This window comes from Halichoerus grypus, chromosome 4, assembly GCF_964656455.1.
Source record: "Halichoerus grypus chromosome 4, mHalGry1.hap1.1, whole genome shotgun sequence".
Taxonomy (NCBI): Eukaryota; Metazoa; Chordata; class Mammalia; order Carnivora; family Phocidae; genus Halichoerus; species Halichoerus grypus.
In genome coordinates this window covers 175,247,631-175,272,285 of record NC_135715.1, presented here as the reverse complement: position 1 = coordinate 175,272,285, position 24,655 = coordinate 175,247,631, and the positions used below count along the sequence as shown (strand labels likewise).

Here is a 24,655-nt window from a genome sequence, read left to right as displayed (position 1 = left end):
GTCCTATGTCTTTGAAAATTTATTCTGTAAAGAGAAGCCAGGCATAAAGTAAGAAGAACTTGGAAACTATTCTCTAAGTAAATTGATGAGTTCTACTGGCTGTGCAGAGAGGAGATTACTTAGTCCATTTGCTGTGCAGTGAATAACATTTTATTTTTGTTAGTTTTTTTAATAGGTTCTGAGGCTTTTTTTTTACATTTTAATTGAGGTATAATTGATATGCTCTAAATTGCACATATTTGAAGTATACAATTTGATGCATTTTGACTTATGTGTATACCTGTAAAATCATCACCATAATCAACCAAGTGAACATAACCATAACCCTTAAAAGTTTCCTCATCCCTCTTTGTAATCCTTCCTTCCTGCCTTCTCTCTGGTCCCTATCCCTAAACCACAACCGGTTTGCTTTCTGTCACTGTAGATTAGTTTGCGTTTTCTAGAGTTTCATGTAAATGGAATCAGTGTGTAATTTTTTTTGTCTAGCTTTTTCACTCAGTGTAATTACTTTGAGATTCATCTATGGGTAGAAATTTAAACTATTAGAATACTTAAATATATAGATGTTATATTAACAAGCAAATATTTATACTCTCACAAGTAACGATTCTTCTCGGGGATTGTAAAATCAATTTTATGGGTCATAACTGGGATTAAATAAAAAAGGAACAAAATAAATGAGGTATTGTACATAGTAAGGATAAGTATTGATTTCTGAAACTTTTGGTTATTTATATGTAATAGTTGTGATTTAAAATACTTCTAAGTAGAGGTCATGGTCAAAAAGGTTAAAAATGCAAAACAGTGTACATATAGTATTCTACCACTTGTATAACAAAAAGGATTTGCTTTACATTTATGTAAAGAAGAATACTTACAAGGGACAAGAGAATGGGAATGAAAGAATCGGGTATGTGGCAGTGGGTGATAATGAGACATCTCAGGAAATGACCTTGATAATAGTATTTTGATTTTTGAATCTTGAGAATGTATCACCCATTTGAAAGTAAATTCTAACTTTTTAAAACTGTATATTCAGATGATCTCAGAGATTGTTTCTTTCCTATGCTAACATTGTACATAATTCTGTAGAGAGAAAGAAATTGGAAATTTCTTCAATAGACAAATCACATAGCTTTTAATCTAGTTGTAAAACGTACTGGCAGAATGCTGGTCAAAAGCACTATTTCCCAATAATGTTTAATTTGCTGTATTCACTCTGAATGTTCTTGCTGTGTCTTTAAGGTAGACTCTTTGATTCATCTTCTGCCAGTGGACTCTCTCTCACTTTCATTCTCCCCATCAAAAGTCATATGAGGTATTTGTTTGTGACTTGGCATTTAAGTCGTGGCAACCAAATGTCATTGTTGCTTCTTTTTCTCACATTTATGTCACTTTATCATAATCATAATTGGATTGTTTTTCTCTGAAGATTTATTTTCATCCTTATCACTAGAATCACATCTTGTGTACCTGAGTCTTTTCTTAAAAAGTCAGGTATTCAAAGCAAATTCCTTTCTGCCTCTAGTCATGTTGTGGAAATTTTAAATTTATAGGAGTGCTAGAAGAAAATAAGTGTCAAGTTCAATTTCTGATACAGATTGTACATTACAGTCAGCTAGAGTGCTTTAAAAAAAACTACTGATGAATGGGCTTCACCCCAGGCCAGTTAGGCTAGAATGTCTGGAAATGGGTTTCCAGTTGTATTTTTTAAAATTGATTCCACATGAGAATCAATGATCTAAAAGCATGCCAATTAATTTGAATATTTAGCTATGTTAAACTTTACTCTTACAGGCATCTTCAAAAAGAGGAAGTTTGGAAACTAAAGATGATATTCCATTTCGAAAAGTTCTTGGTAATCCAGGTAGAGGGTCAATTAAGACTGCAACAGGAAGTGGACTGCCTGTCACCCGGACAATTCCCTCTTTGACATCTACATCAACCCCTCTTAGATCAGGGTTATTAGAAAATAGGTATGGAAGACTTATTTTTTTTTTTCTTAGTCATTAGCTGTGCTTGTTTATAAATGTCTTTTTGGCCTTTTAGAAAGACAAATACTTTGAGAAAAAGGAGATTGACCAGTTAGTAAAATATGTTAGAAGAAAGTATACATTTTATAAAAAGTATAAATTTTTAGTAGATAATTAGTATTGGGTTTTTTATGATTTATGTCAGTGACACATACGGAGCATGCAGATATACAGTAATTTTTTTTTTTAAGGATTTTATTTATTCACTCGAGAGAGAGAGCACAAGCAGGTAGAGAGGCAGAGGGAGAGGGAGAAGCAGACTCCCCGCTGAGCTGGGAGCCTGACATGGGGCTCCATCCCAGGACCTGGAGATCATGACCTGAGCCGAAGGCAGACACTTAACCATCTGAGCCACCCAGGCGTCCCAGATATACAGTATATTAATCAAAACGTGGTGTAGAGAACGAGGCAGCAGTAGTCACAGTTCTGTCCTTGAATATGTTGGTTTATACTTCTTAATGGTATGAATTATGACTTTTTTAAATAACTTTTTTTTTCTTTGTCCTCTACAGGACTGAAAAGAGGAAAAGAATGTTATCTGGCTCAGAGTTGAGTGAAGATTACCCTAAGGAAAATGATTCATCATCGTAAGTTGCTTTAAGAACCCTTATGGCACTAGGGGCACCTAGGTGGCTCAATCGGTTAAATGTCTGCCTTTAGCTCAGGTTGTGATCTCAGGGTCCTGGGATCGAACCCCAAGTCAGGCTCCTTGCTCAGCAGGGAGTTTGCTTCTCCCTCTTTCTCTGCCCTCCCTCCCCCGCCGCCCCCCGCCCATGCTCTTTCTCTTTCTCAAATAAAATAAAATCCTTAATAAAAAAAAGAACCCTTATGGCAGTAGGTCAATGTTTCTCATATTGGTAATTACATTCACTGTGGAAAATTGGTGGAGGGGAGGGGTTCAATTTACGAGAATTCTAAAGATAGAATAGAATTTAAAGTATTTTGGAGGCACCTGGGTGGCTCAGTTGGTTAAGTGTCTGCCTTCAGCTTGGGTCATGATCTTGGGGTCCTGGGATTGAGCCCTGCGTTGGGCTCCCTGATTGGCAGGGAGTCTGCTGCTTCTCCCTCTCCGTCTGCCCCTCCACCCCACTCGTGCTCTCTCACGCTCTCTCTCTCTCTCAAATAAATAAAATTAAAAAAAAAAAAAGAATTTAAAGTATTTTGGTGATGGTGGATTATAGGCTCCATAGAGAGTATTTGGCCATTACTGTTGCATTGATCATTTCATTGCCCTTCTCCCATCCTAGCTTTTTTTAATCTGCAATACTTAGAGGAAAAATAGAATTGAGTAACTCTAAGCAGATGTTTCCTTTTCTTTTTTAATTTTTTAATTTTTTTAAAGATTTATTTATTTTAGAGAGAGAATGTGCATGAATGGGGGGAGGGTCAGAGGGAGAGAGAGAGAGAGGGGAAGCAGATTCTCCACTGAGCAGAGAGCCCCATGTGGGGCTCAATCTCACGACCCTGAGATCATGACCTGAGCCTAAACCAAGAGTCGGATGCTTAACTGACTGAGCCAACCAGGCACCCCTAAGCAGATGTTTCTTGTTGGCGGCTCTTTTGTTGTGAATTCCTTCCTTTCCTTATCTGTGATTTTTTTTTTTTTTTTTTTTACCCTCTTCACGTGAAAAGTTAGCCTAGGAGTGAAAGAATTTGAACCCAGGGTGCCTGGGTGGCTCAGTCGGTTAAGGATCCAACTCTTGATTTCAGCTCAGGTCATGATCCCAGGGTTGTGAAATTGAGCCCCACATCAGCCTCCACACGCAGTGTGGAGCCTGCTTAAGATTCTCTCTCTTACCACCCCCAACCCCCCCCACAGGTGAGCATGCTCTTTCTTAAAAAGGGGGGGAGGGGTTGTGACCCCGACATAGTTTCTAGGCAAGGAACTTCAATCTTTTATAGGTATTTTCTGGTTGAGCAAAAGAGGATAGACCTACAGTAGGACAGTCATCAGCTCACAATCTCTTCCTCATCATGGGAGGGTTTTATTTTGTTGTTGTTTTTTTTTTTGATTGTTTGGGGGAGAATACTTGTTACACTGTTATGAAATACCTCAGTTAATAACTTTTTTTTTAAGTTTTTATTTAATTTCCAGTCAACATACAGTGTGATACTTAGTTTCAGGTGTACAATTTAGTAATTCAGCACTTACATACAACACCCACTACTCATCACAACAAATGTACTCCTTAATCCCCATCACCTTTTTAACCCATTCTCCCACCCACCTCTCCTCTTGTAACTATCAGTTTGTTCTCTGTAGTTAAGAGTCTGTTTTTTGGTTTTCCTCTCTCTTTTTTTCCCTCTAGGTCATTTGTTTCTTAAATTCCACACATGAGTAAAATTATATGGTATTTGTCTTTCTCTGACTGACTGACTTTGCTTAGCATAATACTCTCTGGCTCTATCCGCATAATTGCAAATGGTCAATTAATACCTTAACAGAAATCAGTTGATAGTCAATTAACTGGTATTCTAGGTCAAGGGTCACCAGGAGGGAGTTGGGAAAAAGTTAAAGAAACTTTATGTATTTATGGGGATTTTTTTTTTCTGTTGCTGTAACAGATGTAAAACTGAGTAGGTGATAGGACTGGTGTGACATGTGAAACTACAATCACCGTGGACTCAGATTCCTTCTATCTTATTGATCTATAATTCTTAATAAGTAGCTTCCATTTTGCGAACCAAGATAGCTGCTTCAGCCTCCACTCTCATTTCTGCATGCCTACTGGTGGGAATGGGGAAAGGAACAAAGGCAGGGCATACTGCTTTCCTTTAGGCTGGAAATTGTACACACCACTTTAGTGCACATTGGCCAGAATTTGGTCATATGGTTATATCAGAAATATATGAGAAACTCTGGGAAATATACCTACCCTAGCCAAATTCTATTATGGTGGAAGGGTACAGAGGTTATTTGGAAACAACTAACAGTCTGCTGTAGTTTACCCCTCTAGCCATAGAAATATATTTATCATTCTTCCCTTACATTTAGTCATTGTATCCAGTTCAGAGTCCAGGATCTCTGGGTGATGTGCAGTTCTCTCCATAAGGTCTAAGTGTGCCTTAGACCATGTACCTTATGGTCTGACACCTAAAAAAACTAAAAGGCAAGTTCATCTGTATTCCCCACTCCCATCTTTATACATATGTCATTATACATTGCTGGCTTAGGTGTAGGATAACCACAGTAAAAATTTCCATTTAGAAAAGGCAAGAATAGGAAATTTAAGGAGTTGCTGTTCTATAGCAGCAATGAAATCTTGGTAGGCAGAGGTTGTGAAGACAGTGAAGGCAGTAGAGGAAGTTCTTGGTTAGCCCTTGTAGCAGTCTCTGTTCTTTCCTCGTTAGCCCTTGTAGCAGTCTCTGTTCTTTCCTCCTTAGCCCTTGTAGCAGTCTCTGTTCTCTCCTCCTTAGCCCTTGTAGCAGTCTCTGTTCTTTCCTCCAGGAGAAACTCCCTTCCTCATTGTATTTCATTTGACTCCTGACTTTGTCTTCTGGTAGATTTCTTTTGTCTATTATCTTTCAAGGCCATAGCTGAAGGGGGTTTTGAAGACTGTGTTCTTCCTTGGGGCCATGCAGCTTTTGTAGCCTGCTTCATGCTGATCAAGTTCTGGGAGTATAGAAGTGTCCAGAAATCCAGGAGTTTTAGAAATCTAGAAGTTTCTTTAAAGGTATAACAAACAGGGTTTTATAGGCTTGAGAAAGAATTGGGGCCAGTATTTTTGTTGTTTGGATTTTTTGTTTTAATCTCTTAAATTTTGAAATAATTTCAGATTTACAGAAAAGTTGCAAAGACAATATAGAATTTTGCTGTGTACCCTTCACCCAGTTTCCCTTAATATTAACATTGAGTTGTTTTTTCACAAGCTACTTCCTCAGTTACCTCCTGTCATTGCCTCAGTTTGAGAATCAGAAGCAGCTGGATTTTTTTTGTCCCATATAGACTCAGATTACCAGACAATTTCAATTCTAGGCCATTGGCACAGAGGGCTGTATTCCTTTTCATCCTTGATTGTAAGGTGGCTAGTCCTTGCCCAAATTTATCTGTCTTGAATAGGACCTTGCTGAAACACAGACCAGTGTTCTTATTGTCTCAATCTTTTCCTTTAGAGCTATAGGTTCAATAAGTATGCAGTCTGCTTCCCAAGACTACAGATAGCAGGGTTTGTTTTTTTTTTTTAATATTTGAGAGAGAGCGCGCGCTCGCATCCATGCATGTGAGTTGTGGGAGGGGCAGAGGGAGAGAGAGAATCTCAAGCAGACTCCCCCCTGAGTGCAGAGCCTGACACGGGCCTTGATCTCACAACCCTGAGATCATGACCTAAGCCGAAACCAAGAGTCGGACGCTCAACCGACTGAGCCACCCAGGTGCCCTTACAGATAACAGTTTTATAAATATTTTGCTGTGATATAACAGTCCTCACCAAGTTTCCAATCTGTAATATTTATGTCCTTACTCTCCGCCTTCTTACTATAGCTAGTGCTATATATTTTAGGTTTGTTATGGTAGCACCCCACTTCTAGTAACAAAATTTGTGGATTCAGGGTCTAGTTGTAGGAAACAAAAGTCATTTATCTAGTTTACACACAAATGTGTTTGCCTTTAGAGAGTATGAAATGACTTACAGAATCATTAGGAAAGCTGAAAAGATAGGCTATACGTTATGCTTGCAGAATGATTTTGAGAGCTATGCCCCAGATCAGGTCACCAGAGATGCTCCTGGCTATCATCAAAGCTAATAGCTGAATTGGAAATTATCATCTCTGGAACCATGCTGCCACTACCAAGATTAGAAATCTCTACGGAAAAACTGGACACCTCCAAAATGATTTTTGCCATCACAAGGAACAGAACACATGACCTCCGCCTTACTTCCATTTTGCAGATATTACACAACTATGTGTAATTATCTTAATTCATATTTTGAACACTAGGAAATGGAGTTTTTTAGCTTTCTGGGTTTTGTAGGACAGATACACTAAAAGGTGGTTGTAATAGACTGTTGCATGCCAGTTTACCATATGCACCACACTTTGGGATCATCCCACTTTTTCCACTTAGAATTCTGTCTGGTGAGCCCTAAATTTCTGATCTTTGTTCTGGGCTAATAACACTTTTTACAATATCACAGATTTTTTGAAGTTTGAGTTTCCTAAAAGACTCTAGATTAAGATACTTGTACAAGTGACTTGTTAAGACAGTGCTCATAGGAGAGATCAAAGTGAGGAAAGTAGGACAGGGAAGGAGAGGAAGCCAAAGAAGGGTGTGATCTCTGTGGGAGAGTAGGCTTCATCTTGATCCAGCAGGGGGCACTGGGCCTGTTCCAATTTGAAGTAAGGAAGATGGGCTTTCATGTTCTCATACTGTACAGTCTTTGGTTCTGTGGCTCTGCCCAAATGGGCAAAATATTTTAAGTATCCCAAAGGCAGTCCTCTGAAGAAGAACCGCAGGTGCTGGCTGTTGAAAACACCCAGTCTGGAGGTGTGAAAAGTATAAAAAGGGATCTGAAGGGCTCTGGTGGAGCATAACTATTAAGTTCATTCCATGTTATCACAGATTCTTCACATTGATGCTGCCCAATTTCTGGATGAAGATCTTATAAAAGGAGGATTAGAGGGATGAGCTGTAGTCCTTTTTGTCCTTATTGGTATAGATAGCCTTGAGGCTATAACTGATATTATTATCTTTTTCTTCTACCATCCGTTTTAGATTTGCTGCATTCTCCACTAATACTTTTGCTGGTCTTGGTGATTTGCCTAGTGATATGACCAAGATCTTCATCCCTGTGGGGATGAGCCCCTGGTCACTATGTGCTTGTGCAGGCCATGGTTGCTAAAATTGCCCATTTGTAGTTAAAACTGAACATGACAACACTAAGAGATTCCCTAGTAAGTCCCCATTATTCCATATTCCTCCTACCCTTATTATCTACCATCAACAGTACCTCCTTATAATAATCAAAGTCAGTTACCCCTGCTAGTATGGCAGTTCCTTTCTTTGCCTGATGCTCTGCCAACATGAGGACCCCAAAATGAGTAGCGGCCATAGCTTTAGATTAAATGGGACTCTTACTGTCCCCACGGGTGAAAAAAAGTTTCCCTTCTGAGAACCAGGACCTGATTGTTTAATGTCACTTTAGTGGAATTCTCTGGTGAGCATTAATATGTGAAAAAGATCCTCACCCTTTGTACACATTTCCATATGGCTATTCATATACTTCTTCCATAAATCATTTCTCCCTGATCTTCCAGGCTTGCTACTTGCAGGCCCCTGACTATCCATGCAAACAGTTTGCCACTATCCAGGAATCCATGGCCCACTCTTTTCCTCGCACAAAGTGGATAATGAAGTGCACCTCTCAAACTCTGCACAGCAGAGGATTTCCTTTCACCACTCTCTTTTTGGGCAGTCCCATAATGGGTCTATAGTGCAACAGCAGTTCATTTTCATCCTCTAGCAAGATACCAAGATGATGTATCCATGAATCAGGCTAGGTTTTTCTTCCTCTTTCAGTTGGTTATAGGGAGTACTCATAAAGCCTGTTCTTGTTACTTATTCCTGCTTACTTAGAACTCATCCCAGATATACCACTTCCATTTAATGATGCATTACTGCTGTAACTTCCTGGTCTTATGACTCTTAGGAGTATGATAGCACCCAGTTCATGATAGCTGCTCTGATTGATGACCCACAGTCAGATATTCAGTCTCTTCCAGGCCTTAGTACTATGCCAGGAGTAGCGTGGGATACTTCCTAAGGAATGTATATATATATATTTTTTTTTTTTTTTTTGCTGGAAACAGCATGGTCTTGTTCTCAGATCCTAAAGATCTGGGCTGCAACTGTCTTTGGATGAGCAATTCTTCATGGTGTTTTGTCTTTAGCTTGGTAATTGGCTCAACTGAATCTATCATTTTCTCCGTTGAACGGATCAGTACTCATAGCAACAGCCAACCCGTTCTATAGTCTTTATGGTTATTATTCCATATCACTTGTATCAGTTACCTGTTGCTGTATAACAGACCACTCCAAAACTTAGTGACTTAAAATAGTAACTATTATCGCCTGTGAGTTGATGGCGACTTGAGTGGTTCTGCTTATCTGGGCCAGAATTGGCTGATTGTAGCTGGGTACTCTCATTTTTCATGCATCCATGGTCAGTTGGTGGGTTGGCTAGTGGTTGGTTGGTCCAGAATGGCCTTACCCATATGACTGGCCATTGGCTGCCTATTGGTTGGGTGATGGGGGTGATTGGGCCCTGTGTCTTTTATCATCTACTGGGTTGGCCTGGAGTTATTCACGTAGCAGTGTCAGAATTCCAAGAGAGTGAATGTAAATTTGCAAGGTGCCTTTAGCCTTACAATCAGGACTTACACACTGTTACATCTGTTGCAGTCTTTTGGGGAAAGGAAATCACAAGGCCAGCCCTGTTAAGGGATAGGAAAATAGAACTAGACTGCATTTCTTGATGGGGGACCTGGGAACAAGGAAAGGAATAATTTGGGACGTACTTTTAAATTTTAAAATTTAATATTAATATTTATTTTAATATTAACTTTAAAAATAAAATTCGCTTGTTTTAAATGTGCAATTCAGTAATTTTGGGTAAATTTATTGAGTTGTGCAACCATCACCATAATCGAGTTAGAACATTTCTATAACCCCAGTAAGATCCATTGTGTGATCTACCACATTTCTTGAATGCTAGAGATATTGCATGAGCCATAGTATCTTTTAGTTTATCCTATCCCAATTCACTACAGATGAAAAATCATAGTAATTGTAAACTATAAGGTCCCAAAGGTGTTATCACCAGCAGTGGGATTTCTTTTGCTGTTGCCAAATAAGTGGTCCAATTCCAGAATCCTGTCCCTGAAATGGAGATGCGTGTGCAAATTATTTTATTAAGAAAGTACTCCCAGGGGATACCAGGAAGGGAGTAGGGAAAGCGAGTGAGTGTGGGAGATTAAACCTAAGTGTGATATCACACAAAAATTAAGCAGAGAGGTTAGGTTTCATCCTAATTCCAGAGAGAAAATCTGTTATATAAATTTCACCTTAAAAATTTTTTCACCTTAAAGTTGTTCTGATCCAAGGCAAGGGAGCTGGGCTTCTTGACCTTACCTGTGACTCTCTCAGAGTGCAGGCAAAGGATCTCTAGTAGCTTGAGGACAGTCTGTGAAAAAGAACCCTAGATACTTGCTGTCAAAAACGTACCTAAGTTCATGTGGAAGAGAGGACACAAAAATGGGGTCAGAGGGAATCTGGGTAGAGTATCTGCATTATGTGCCACAGGCTTTATGCATGATGGGCCTCCTAAAATTAGCACTTTTAATCAAAGCATGAGCGTATCTCTGACTGGTCCCACTCCACTTATATAGGTTCAGGTATCTGGGAATAATAGAGGGGGAAATGCGACTTAAGAAATTTTAACTGTAGGGGCGCCTGGGTGGCTCAGTCGTTAGGCGTCTGCCTTCGGCTCAGGTCATGATCTCAGGGTCCTGGGATTAAGCCCCGCATCGGGCTCCCTGCTCCGCGGGAAGCCTGCTTCTCCCTCTCCCACTCCCCTTGCTTGTGTTCTCTCTCTCGCTGTGTCTCTGTCAAATAAATAAATAAAATCTTTAAAAAAAAAAAAATTTAACTATATGTGAAATGTAAATATTCTGAAATGATAATTATTTAAAATTAAGAACTATGTCTTTATATACCTATATACATATATATATTGAATTAAATTATTAACTGTAGGAACAACAAGGCTATGACAGATCCCTCCAGAAAGTATTTAACCAGCAGCAGAGAGAAGCAGCTGAGTTTGAAACAGTCAGAAGAGAATAGGACATCAGGTAAGTATTTGGTCTTCATATAAGATACTCATTTATTATATGACGTACTGTATTAGACTAGAAATAAAAACCTAAACTGGGACATACCTCTCTACATTATTCAGGAATATTGCATGATTCAGTATTCATTATTGGGTGCCAAATTTGTATCCAGTACTTGGCTAAAGTATTAGAAATATAAGGGAATTTTTATTCTGTTAACAAAGAATCTAACCTTTACCTTCTTTCCTATTTAACTGCCTAAAATTAAACTTTTTCATTATCAAAGTATCTGGACCATAGAATGAATCCAAGGAGTTAAATTGGTTGAAACTGAATTTTATGAGTGTTGTTACATGTTAGAAGTTCCAGAGGATCTTGGAATTAATTGCCTAAAGCAGTTGTTTAAGCTCACATTGTACCCTATTTTTACAAAAACTAAAAGTTAGACTGTCCACAAATTGATGTCAGTGTTTCCCACATTTAACATATCTCTCTGATCCTCTGAACTCCTTAGAGACTCATCTATCTGGTATTGATTTGGATATCATGTCAGCTGGAAGTTAAATTGAAGCAAGCTAAAATATGGCATGATTTTGAGAGTTTGAGAGAATTCATTTGATTGGGACTCTAGGAACATTCTTCTTTTAGTGGTTCAGGATTGTGACATTAGACTCCTCCAGAAAGAATTAATATAATTCTTACCTCTGAAATAATAATACATTATGTAAGCTCCACTTAAGGGTTTTCAGCTTTTATAATCAACCTATAGTTAGAAAACAGAATGCTTGAAGATGTAATAAGCCGTAACAATGTTGAAGTTAAAGTATGTCTTAGAAAGTTGATGCGGGGGCGCCTGGGTGGCTCAGTCGATTAAGCGTCTGCCTTCGGCTCAGGTCATGATCCCGGTCTCCTGGGATTGAGCCCCACGTCGGGCTCCCTGCTCAGCAAGGAGCCTTCTTCTCCCTCTCCCTCTGCCTGCCTGTCTGCCTACTTGTGATCTCTCTCTCTCTCTCTGTGTCAAATAAATAAATAAAATCTTAAAAAAAAAGTTGATGCGGAAGAGGAGAGAGTAGGAAGTGGTCAAGTGATAAGGTTCATAAAACAAAATGTAGAAGTTTTAAGTGTGTTAAAGTTACGAAGTTAATTAGTAAAACTACAACACAACCAATAACTGGTTGGAGAGAAGAGAACAAGAATGGGGTGATGTAAATGAGCAATTTCTGATTTTTCATAATGGAGGTAACTGATACTGTTTATAATTAATAAATTAAGAAATAGTAGAAACATTATCTAGCATTATGAAGGAAATAAGGAAAACTAAGTTTTAAAAAATGGTTAGAAATAAGCACAATTTGTAGAGTTTTGGGGCAGGAGAGTATTCTTTGCTTTTATAACCTTTCCACAGTGTTTGATCTTTTAACATGCATATATATTACTTTGAAGAAAAGAAAGGGGGAAAAAGAGTTAAATATGAACAGGCCTAATGCATAATTTTACTACTAAATGAAATTGAATGGTTGATTTAGGAATTAAATTTTTCCTGTTTGTTTTTTTTAGGGCTTTTACCTTTACAGTCATCATCCTTTTATGGCAGCAGAACTGGATCCAAGGACTACTCCTCTGGTAGCACTAACTTAGACAGGTATGTGTTGGTTATGTACCTTGTGAAGGACTTGAAGTGCTCTCTTCTTGAGAATATTGAATTGAAGGGATAGGCTGTCCGTTATGCTCTAAGTGAATAATTTAAAATAACAAAATTGATCAGAATCATAGACTCGTGACATTTTAGTTAGATAGTAATCTGGAAATGTTTTAATTTTCAGATGCTTTTTTTTTTTTTTTTTTTACACTTTTCAGCAAATGTATAAACTGAGGTCTAGGGAGATTTGTACTGAGGCCACAGGTTGTGACTGGCAATGTGATCAGATTCTAGAGCAGTGTTACTTTCCATCATGCCAAGCGACGAACATACTAAGATCTCTCCTGAGGCATTTTTATTTATTTTTATTTTTAAAGATTTTATTTATTTATTTGACAGAGAGAGAGAGACAGCGAGAGAGGGAACACAAGCAGGGGGAGTGGGAGAGGGAGAAGCAGGCTTCCCGCTAAGCAGAGAGCCCGATGTGGGGCTCGATCAGGACCCTGGGACCACGACCCGAGCCGAAGGCAGTCACTCAACCGAGCCACTCAGGCGCCCCTCTCCTTAGGCATTTTTAAATTGCCTTTGTTGCCTGTGTATTTGTTAAGCTACTACCAAAAGTTAAGACATTTTCTTTAAAAAAAAACAGGTTGTACACAAATTGTACAATTAGTATATTTTACTGAAAAAGGCTACTCAGAAATTTAATTGCTGATCCTATAGATAGATATTAAATTTTTTTTGAGATTTATTGAATATAATATATGAGACAACTGCTGAGTACTTGTAAAGAAGGCATGATCTTGGGATGTAGCCTGGAGGGGCAGTGGTAAATGTAAAAAGGTAAGAGTAATGGTGGTGTATAATAGATATGCTATATAATGACCTATGGATACTTTGTTTTTTAGTAGAATTTAATTCAAAGTGGTAAAGAAAAAATCTTGATTATTTTATAAAATGAGGTGAAGTAAAGAATTTGATACTGTATTTTTAGGTATATTCAGCCTTGAGTGGTATTTCACTTTATAACTACAGTGGTAACTAAGTTATTTGAATTTAAGACACATATATCTGTTTATTAGAAGAATTTTAAAGGAATCCAAGTTTTTACAAAAACCTAAATTTAGTTTGTAAATAATTAAACGTACAAATTTCTTCTCAAAATAATAGAATTCACTGCACATGGGAATGGCTAAGGAAAATAAATTTTTTTAATGCAAAGCTTTGTTCAAAGATGAAGTGAAAATTTCCAAATGAGTGAGAAAAAAACTGATATTGAGTAAAGGCTGAAGTCATAGGGCACATGGAAAACACAGACTAGAGTCAAGTAGAAAACCAGCATGAGATTGGAAACTGAACATGACCCCAGGCCAGAATTTGGTTTCTTAAATGAAGCTGCATATCTAGAACTGCTCTCTGTGCTAATAAACCAAGGCAAAACACTTCTGTAGAACTACTTGGGTTTGGAACCATAAATGTGCTGCTTGCCTGATGCTCCCCGAGCAGAGTGCAAATACACAGAAATGGGAATTTCAGTGACTGGCATCTGTGTTACCAGCATAGGGACAGGAATTCTGAACCTCTAATGTAAAGTCCCATGCAGATTAGAGGTCCACACTGAGGCAACTACTGAACAAGTCAAGAATGCCTGATTGTTGGAATGCAACACAGAAAGAAGGTGGTTAATGTGAAATGAAATGAAGAGACTTATGTTGCACTCCATGGTCTCCTCCATGTCTTTTTTTTTTTTTTTTTTAAGATTTGTTTATTTTAGAGAAAGCATGTGAGCAGGGGGAGGGGCAGAGGGAGAGGGAGAGAGAGAATCTCAAGCAGATTCACCACCAAGCACAGAGCTGGATGTAGGGCTTGATCTCACAACCCTGAGATGATGACCTGAGCCGAAACCAAGAGTCAGAGGCTAACCAACTAAGCCACCCAGGCACCCCTATCCTCCATGTCTTAATAGCATTTTGGAGAAAATAAGACCAAGGAAAATAAAGACAAGGAATTTGTCAGAGAAATAATGGATGAAAATGATGAAAGTCCACACATTGAAAAGCTTCAACAAATGCCAAACAGCAGATACTTAAAAAAAAAAAAAAAAAAATCCACATTGTAGATGAAATTTTAAAAGGTATTTGAAGGAAAATATTTATAAAAAGAAAAGAGGTTGACATTAGCAACAGCAGAAACAAGACACTGGAGTAACAGCATCAAAGAATTCTATACCCAGCTAAATTATAATTCAAGAGTGCAGACAAATAATGCTGTTTTTAGATACAGAGACAGTTTATTCTGCAAGAAGCAAACTGAACAAAGGAAGGAATGAAAATATCAGTGAGCAAAAAAAATTATAAAAGCATATTTAAAAATCTAAATACTTTTAAAATTCTTTTGTATAATAAGTGCATATGGTAGAAACTTCAGAAGTTACAGGGTGCATACAGTGGAAAGTAAATCTCCCTTTCTTTTCTAATTCCTAGTTTATTTTTCCAGAGGCAACTACTATTATTAATATCCATTAAGGATTATCTTATGCATCTAAATAGTTTAATAGTTTTTATAAAATGAGGCTACAATAGGCTTGAAAGCAAAACAATTAATAAAAATTAGACAATAAGGAGAAATACAGGAGTGGGAAAGAGTATAAGGAAATTAAAACATTTTAAGTTACTTTTGAGAACTTAGGTTATACATATTAAAAAGTTAAAGGTGACTTCCACTTCTGGCCAAGATGGAGTAAAAGGGACCAGATTTGCCCTCCTTCATGAAACAACTGAGGACCTGGACAAAATACATGAAATATTATGGGTCTCATGACATTGGACATGAGGCAGTGAAGGACAGTGATCCATGAGAGATGGGAAACAAATGAAATTAGCCTGTTGACTGCCCCCCCTTGCTTCCTGGAGAAAGTTCCCAGGCTGCCATGCAAGGAGGGGGAACCGAACAGAGCCCTGTGCTCTTCCTGAGTTGAGGAAATGGAGCTGGGAGTCCTGGGAAGCCAAGGCATCTGGAATTCACAGAACAGAGACTGGAGGGGATAACTAAACAGAGAAAGAACTGCAGAGGTTCCCCCTTGAGTATTCAGTTGACTGCTGATCAACTTATGCAGGTGAGTAAACGAGCCAAGGCCTGGGAAGGAAGCACCCACAGGATCTAAGGGAATAATAGTTGGAGTTCACGTAAAGCCAGACATGTTCCTGTTCCTGATAGCAGGAGTTTGCATGCTAAGAAAGGTCTTGCCTCATTAACAAGGAAATCTATCCCTGGACTAATTGCTGCTCTGTTCCCACGTAACAAACCTTAAAAGCAAGACTCACTCAGATCATACTGTTTCCGGGTAACCTAACCACATCTCAGAGCAAAATTCTGGAGTGTTTACAGAAATCAAAAATATCTGGCACCCAATAAGATAAAATTCTCAGTGTCTGGCATCCAAGAAAATATACTAGGCAGACAAACAAGCAGAAAAATACAACTCATATGGAGGAGAAAAATTAATAAATACTGACTCAGAAATGACAGGTGATAGAATTAGTACATGGATATTAAAAGTTATTAGTCCAGAAAAAAAAAAAAGTTACTAGTCCAGATCAGTCATGATGTTAAATATAAATACAATATGTTCCAGTTAAAGAGAGAAAGACTGGATTTTAAAGGAAGAAAAATAATAATCTGTATCCTATTTAAAAGAAACAACTACAACATAAAGATGAAGAAAGGTTGAAAGCAGAAGGATGGAAGCAAATATACCTTGCACTGTTCAAACTACAGTGTTTAGTAGTGCACAGTAAGAGATACAACTAATAGAAAGCTAATGATAAATTTTAGGGTAGGGGCATCTGGCTGGTTCAGTCAGTAGAGCATGTGACCCTTAATCTTGGAGTTGAGTTCCAGACCTGCATTGAGTGTAGAGATTACTTACAAATAAAATCTTAAAAAAAGAAACTGTAAGCAGATTAAAGACCTAAATAGGAGGAAAATGAGAATTAAAACTTTTCGGAGAGGGGCGCCTGGGTGGCTCAGTCGGTTAAGCCTCTGTGTTTGGCTCAGGTCATGATCTCAGGGTCCTGGAATCGAGTCCCGCAGAGCAGGGAGCCTACTTCACCCTCTCCCTCTCCCTCTGCTGCTCCCCCTGCTTGTGCTCTCTCTCTGTCAAATAAATAAATAAAATCTTTAAAAAAAAAAAAAACTTGAAGAAAATAGGAAAATATTTCTGTGACCTTACATTACAGAATTATAGAATTCTTTTTTTTTTTTTAAGATTTTATTTATTTATTTGACACACAGAGAGAGATAGCGAGAGCAGGAACACAAGCAGGGGGAGTGGGAGAGGGAGAGCAGGCTTCCCGCCGAGCAGGGAGCCTGATGTGGGGCTCGATCCCAGGACCCTGGGATCATGACCTGAGCTGAAGGCAGACGCTTAACGACTGAGCCCCCCAGGCGCCCAGAATTAATTCTTAAGACACAAAAATTGAAACCATAGGGCAGTGGCCAGGCAGCCCAGCTTCGCAAAGGCTCTTGTTGCACTGTGGCCTGCCACCAGGATGCTCAAGAGGGAGGTCAACTCTGTGGTCTGGGGTGCGGGGAGGCAGCGAAGGAGGAGGAACCTGCTCCTGCAAAAGTAGAAACGAAGCCAAAAAAGGCAGCAGAAAAGGATAAATCCTCAGACAAAAAAAGTGCAAACAAAGGGGGAAAGAGGGAACAAAGGGAAAATAGGCTAAAGTGGCTAACCAGGAAAGACATACTTGCAGAAAACAGAGAAACTGGGGCACCTGGGTGGCTCAGTTGGTTAAGCATCTGCCTTTGGCTCGGGTTGTGATCCCAGTGTTCTGGGATCGAGCCCCATGTTGGGCTCCCTGCTCAGTGGGGATCCTCCTTCTCCCTCTCCCTCTGTAGCTCCCCCTGCTTGGGATCTCTTTCTCTGTCAAATAAATAAAAAGCTTTTAAAAAAAGAAAATGGAGAAACTAAAAATGAGGAGAGTCCAGCCTCAGATGAAGCAGGAGAGAAAGAAGCCACATCTGAGTGGTATCATAAACCATGTCTTATCTGTGGTCCTTGTCTCCCTTCTTGTATAATCTGGAGGAATATTTTTATCAACTATTTTATAAATGCAAGTTTTTTAGTAGCTCTAGAAACATTTTTAAGGAGGGAATCCCACCTCATCCCATTTTTTTTTTTAAGTGTAAAAATTTTTTTTTAAATCATTTGCTGATTGTTTCTTGGTACAACCAGAAAGTAGTAGGATATTGAATATGGGAGACTTTGATTGTCTTGGGTGTCAGCTTAACATTCCATAGATGGGGTAGTTTTGCTAACCTATAATATCAAGCATACTAAATGGCAGTTTGGAGTCAGTCATGCATTTAATAGGTCATGAACATTTTAAATTACTTCTTTCCCCATGTTGTTTTTGGTAGAATTGTTTCCTAAAGAAAACCACTCCTTGATCTTGGCTCCCCCGTCAGAATTTTGTACACTCTGTAACATCTTGGCAGTCTAGTTTTCCTAGTAACTTTGATAATGTGCTGTGCAAGATTGAAAATTTGAGTATGTAGTGTATATGATATTGTGAATTAATGGGACTTAACAGTGTAACAGCATATCAACATTTCAAGATAATTGGTACTTGATAAGAAAAATTATCATTATCAATTATCATAAATTGGTACTTGATTAAGGAAAATTTGCCTTCAAATTTTAATCTGGAAGGTCACTGGAAGATGTTTTATTTTTAAAAATTTTTTTAAAGATTTTATTTATTTATTTGACAGAGACACAGTGAGAGAGGGAACACAAGCAGGGGGCGTGGGAGAGGGAGAAGCAGGCCTCCTGCGGAGCAGGGAGCCCAACGCGGGGCTCGATCCCAGGACCCTAGGATCATGACCTGAGCCGAAGGCAGACACTTAACAACTGAGCCACCCAGGTGCCCCACTGGAAGACGTTTTAGAAAAGAATTACAACTACATGAGTTTTTAGATTTTTGGTACATACACTAAGAATTGTGTGCAAATTGAAATGTCTACTCATCCTCAGAACAACCAATAAAAACTGAATTATGAAAGAAAAAAATTAAAACCAAAAAAGGTTGATAAAGACTATGTAAAAACTTAAAACTTAGAACATATACAGGGCTCCTGAGTGGCTTAGTCGATTAAGCGTCTGCCTTTGGCTCAGGTCATGATCCTGGGGTCCTGGGCTCAAGCCCTGAGTTGGGCTCCCTGCTCGGCAAGGGAGCCTGCTTCTCCCTCTCCTTCTGCCTCCCACTCCCCCTGCTTGTGTTCTCTTTCTCTCTGTCAAATAAATAAAATCTTTAAATTAAAAAAGAAAAAACTTAGAGCATATAATAGACAAAGGATTAGAACGTGAAATATAGGAAAAACTGCAAATCATTAAGAACCCAGTATAAAACTAAGGGTACACAAAAGCAGTTCAGAGAAGAGCAAACAATTATAAAAATATGTTCAACTTCAGTAGTAATCAGGAAGATGCAAAATAGAACAACAGTGAGATCAGTTTCCCTTATTAATGTAATGGAGACCATGTGAAGAAATGGAAATTCACTGTTAGTGGAAATAGGAATTGGTACAGTCTTCTTGAAAAACAAATTACAAGGTCTCAGAAAATTAAAAATTAAAAATGCTTATTCCTAACATTTTCACTTCTAAGCATATAAACTAAAGGAAGTTCTCCAGGAGATTATATAAAAGAATATTTTTTGTGTCATTATTTGTAATAGTGGGAAAAGTTAACTGCCTAAATGTTAACTGATGTATCATATCCATTAAGTGAATAAAAGTAAATAGCAAAGTAAAACTATATTATAGTTTTTCTCAAGTCATTAGTAATTATAGGTTAAGTAGGTATAGTATCATATGCCTCTTCAGCTGTCTATTGACAGACTTGCTAATTTACATTTGGGGAATTTTTCCCCAGGTGATCATTATTATTGATATTTCCTCAAGTTTAGGATTTTTTTTTTTTTTCAGACATTGACTTCTCTGAATCTGCTAGGGGAAAAAATAGCATGCAAAATTGTTTTGCTTATGCACTATCTATTCTGTTTTATAGGACCAATGTTTCAAGCCAAACTCCCTCTGCCAAAAGAAGTTTGGGATTTCTTCCTCAACCAGCTCCTCTTTCTGTTAAAAAACTGAGGTGTAACCAAGATTACACTGGCTGGAACAAACCAAGAGTGCCCCTTTCCTCTCACCAACAGCAGCAACTTCAGGGGTAGGTAAATTCTTTATAGTTTACTTTCTTTTTATAAAGTCATTAACTGAAGCATATTTTGCTTGATGTCAAAAAAATGATGAAAGGAGTCATATTAATTATAGTTCTCAAATATGTACTCACTTATTAAAGATTTATCACATCCATAAATAATGGTAACTCCATTATCCAGTCTCCAGTTTTTGAACTTTGAAAAAAATATGTGTATATAACATAATCATAAAGTAGAAAATGTGTATTCTCCAATCAGACATACTTCATCATTACTGCTGAGATACTTTAACATTGTTTTATGTATATCCTCCCCATCCCCTTCATGCTTATATTTTTATTAAACACATAAAAAAGAGATCATAGTATAATAACTGTAATAATAATAGTAGCAGTCTTACCTGAAGTCTTTGTTATATGCCAAATACTGTGTGCTACGTGCTTAAATAGATTTTTTTCTTTAAATCCTCACAGCCCCTCTGTGAGCTAGATGTATCAAAAATCTGCTTTTACAAATGAAGTAACCAAGGCTTAAAGAAGTTAATTAACTTTCTCAAGGTGATATAGTAAGTGGTACAGCAGTAGTAAATCTAGTCAGTTGGACTTCACTTGCATTCTTTTTTTTTTAAGATTTTATTTTTATTTATTTTTATTTATTTATTTTTTATATATATTTTTTAAGATTTTATTTATCAGAGAGAGAGAGAGAGACAGAGGCAGGCAGAGGGAGAAGCAGGCTCCTTGCTCAGCAAGGAGCCCGATGTGGGACTCGATCCCAGGACGCTGGGATCATGACCTGAGCTGAAGGCAGACGCTTAACTGACTGAGCCACCCAGGTGTCCGATTTTATTTATTTTTAGAGAGGGAGAGTGGGCATGCATGAGCAGGGAGAGGAGCAGAGGGAAAGGGAGAGAGGGGGAGAGAGTGAATCTCCAACTGATTCCACGCCGAGCACAGAGCCTGATGCAGGGCTCAATCTCATGACCCTGAGATCATGACCTGAGCCGAAATCAAGAGCCAAATGCTCAACCGACTGAGCCACCCAGGCTCCCCTCCACTTGCATTCTTAACCACTGTGCTCTGTTCTCTGTTCCCTGATTTTTTCACTCCACATTGATCATGGGCTTCCTCATATATTAATACATAACCTTCAGCCACGTTAGTATGCATTTAGATTTCCCTTTTTTCCCATTACAATCCAGGCTAGAATGAACATTCTCATATACATATCTTTTTAAAATTTATTGGAAGTTTTCTATAGGATAAATTATTGGAAGTGTATTTTCATTAAGATTAAAGGAAGGCACTTTGAAATGTTTTATTACTATTACCAAATTGCTGTCCTCAAACTGCCAGCTTGTTTTCAGTGTCATTCAGATTACTGTTTTTGTACCAGCTTAAGGTTATCTTTTTACTTCAATGAGTGGCATCTCCCAATTTGGCTTATCCATTGTAATATATATGTTTCATGTCTTAGCAGATAATAACATAAAATATACAGTGAAGGTATTTTACTTTCTTCTCTGTTTACCTGTTCCTTTTCACTGAGCTTTTTTTTTTTTTTTTTTTTTTTTTTTTTTTTTAAGAGAGCCTAAGTGTGTGCATGTGCAAGCAGCGGGGAGAGGCAGAGAATCATAAGCAGGCTGCATGCCCAGCATGAAGCCTGATAAAAGGCTCGATCTCACGACCCTGAGATCACCTGAGCAGAAATCAAGAGTCAAATGCTTAACCAACTGAGCCATCCAGGCGCCCCAATAGACAAAATGTTTAAATAAACTGCAGGGAGAAAAACAGTTGTAAAATAATAGCTGAAGATCATCAGTACTCCACTTTCAATAATGGATAGAATATATAGACAGAAAAACAGTAAGAAAATATAGGATTTGACCAATACTATAAACTGCCTAGATCTTACGGATGTATATAGAACACTCCACCCAATAACAACATAATACACATTCTTCTCAAATGCACATGAAACATTCTCCAGGAGAGACCATATGTTAGGCCACAAAATAAGTCTTAATTTTAAAGGTTTGAAATCATCTAAAGTATCTTCTTGAACCACAATAAAATGAAGCTGGAAATCAGTTATAGATGGAAAAATGGAAATATGTAGAAATTAAATACACACTCTTAACCAGTAATGTCAAAGAAGAAATCACAAGGGAAATTTAAAAATACTTAGAGATGAATGAAAGCTTTAGCGGCCTACCAGAATTGAGGGATGCAGCAAAAGCAGTGCTCAGAGGGAAATCTATAGCAGGAAACATCTACATTAAAAAAGAAATGTTGGTGAGGCTCTGAAGAAGTTGGAACCCTTGAACTTTGCTGGTGGGAATGTAAAATGGTGCAGCTGCTATGGAAAATAGTATAGCAGTTCCTCAAAGAATTAAAAGTAGAATTACCATAAGATCCAGCAAGTCTGTTTCTGGGTATATATCCAAAAGAATTGAGAGCAGTGACTTGAACAGATATTTATACACCCATGTTTCACCTAAAGGTGAAAGCAACCCATGTGTCCAATGGTAGATAAACCAAATGTGTTTTAGACATGTAATGGAATACTGTTTAGCTTTTTTTTTTTTTTTTTAAAGATTTTATTTATTTATTTGAGACAGAGAGAATGAGAGAGAGAGAGCACATGAGAGGGGGGAGGGTCAGAGGGAGAAGCAGGCTCCTTGCTGAGCAGGGAGCCCGATGCGGGATTCGATCCAGGGACTCCAGGATCATGACCTGAGCCGAAGGCAGTCGCTTAACCATCTGAGCCACCCAGGCGCCCTAGCTTTAAATAGGAAAGAAATTCTGACACATGCTACAATGTGGATGAACCTTGAAGACATGCTAAGTGAAATAAGCTGGTCACCAGAGGACAAACACTGTATGATTTCACTTATATGAATTACCTAGAATAGTCAGATTTCATAGAGTCAGAAAGAATGGTGATTGCCAAGGAGAGGGCAATAGGGAATTATTGTTAAATGGGTACAGAGTTTCAGTTCCAGAAAATGAAAAAATTCTGGAGATTGATAGTGGTGATAGTTGTACAACACTGTGAATGTACTTAATGCGTCTGAAACTGTGCACCTTAAAATGGTTAAATAGTGGAGCTCCTGGGTGGCTCATTCGGTAGGGCATGCATGCAACTCGTGATCTCTGGGTTGTGAGTTTGAGCCCTACGTTCGGCATAGAGTTTGCTTAAAAAAAATCTTTATAAAAATGGTTAAATGGTAAACTTTAATGTGTATTTTATCATGATTTTTTTAAAAATGACCTCAAATCAATAACCTGACTTTACACCTTAAGGAACTAGAACAAGAAGAGCAAACTAAACCCAAAAGCTAGCAGAAGGAAGATGAGAGATAAATAAAATAGAGACTAGAAATTCAAGAGAAATACAAAATCAACAAAACCAAAAGTTGATTCTTTGAAAAGATCAACAAAATCAACAAACCTCTTATCTAAACTGATAAAAAGAGAAGACTCACATAACTAAAATCAGAAACACAAGTGAGTGTATTACTACCAACCTTACCAAAATAAAAAAGATTTTAAGACAATACTGTGATTTCACCACCAAATTAGATAACTAGATGAAATGGGCAGGTTTCTAGAAAGAAGAGTTGTGCAGCTCTGAAAAAGAAAGTGTAAAAAGTTGAAAGGTATGTGAACTCAAAGCCAAAATGAGATACCATTTTTTACACCCACAAAGGTGGCTATAATTTTAAAAAAGAAACCTGAAAATAACAAAGTATGTGTTAAGTTAAAAAAAGTCACTGAAGAGTATACACTGTATAGCATTCCTATCTTTTGTTTTTTACGAAAAAAGAAGTAAAATATACATGTTTGATTTTATGTATACATAAACTATTTCAAATATATAAAATGGAATATGTAAAATGTAATGTTATATTTAATATTTTATGTTTTATTTAAATTAGAATATAATACACAATATTTAAATCTAAAATTTTATGTATTACATAAAATGTATAGATACTTCACTTTTTATATTTTAAGTTGCTGTGTCTTCAAGTTCACTGGTATTTTCTTCAGTGTCTAATCTGGTAATCTCATTCAATAGTATTTTCATCTATTGTGTTTTCCATCTCAAATTAATTTGGGGGTCTTTTATATCTTCTGTTTCTTTCCTCTTAGGTTTATGGTTTTCTTTGCACCTGTGATCACATGAGGCATATTTATAATAGCTGTTTTAATATCTGCAATTGGGTTTGATTATTCTGAGACTTGTGTTTATTAAGCTCTTTGGTGTCAAATCTAGAGTGGACTTTATTCTAAGGCTAATTTAATTCCTTTTCTAAAGCACGGCTCTTCGGGGATTTCTAGTAATATCCTATGAGTTCACCTAGGTCTCTCCACTATGGTGGGAACTCAAACAATTTTGGGTCCTGCATGAGCTCTGGGAATTATTCTGTTAATAGCTCCCCAGTAATCATTCATTTCCTTGAAGTTCTTGCCTGGTGTCTTGGGGTTTTACCCTAAGCATGCACAGGTTGGTATTCAGCCAAATACCCAACAGACTGTGCATATTTCTGGAGTTCTTCCTTTGCACAGCTCCCTCCTCTCAGGTACTCTGTCCCAGAAATCTTAGCAGCCTCAGCCTATCAAACTCCAGTTTCTTTCAGCTCAATTCAGCATGATTTCTGGGCTCTGTTTGGGTACCCCTCCCTGGATTGCAGTTCACAAATTGCCTGCAGCCAGAAACCCTGCATAATGGATGGCACTCACACTGTTTGTTTCCCTTCTCTTAAGAATCACAATCTTGAGCTGCCTGTTGTTCAGTATTTTGTCTGTTGTTTTTTTCATTGTCTATGGTAGTAGGATAATTCCAGACCCTGATACTTTCTCGTAGTCTGAAGTGAAAGTTCTCCAGGGTATTCAGAATTGACATCACCGGTGTTC

General features: G+C 37.9%; 1 protein-coding gene across 3 annotated transcripts in view; it reads left to right on the top strand.

Annotated features, from left to right (window-relative positions):
* Positions 1-24,655, top strand: part of USP37 (ubiquitin specific peptidase 37) — a 79,425-nt gene that overhangs the window by 16,964 nt on the left and 37,806 nt on the right. For all 3 annotated transcript variants that reach the window (XM_078071329.1, XM_078071328.1, XM_078071327.1), the window contains 5 exons: positions 1,798-1,976; positions 2,546-2,620; positions 10,786-10,883; positions 12,423-12,507; positions 19,580-19,741. In XM_078071329.1, the coding sequence (XP_077927455.1) occupies positions 1,798-1,976; positions 2,546-2,620; positions 10,786-10,883; positions 12,423-12,507; positions 19,580-19,741 (599 nt within the window). The remainder of the gene's footprint in view (positions 1-1,797; positions 1,977-2,545; positions 2,621-10,785; positions 10,884-12,422; positions 12,508-19,579; positions 19,742-24,655) is intronic.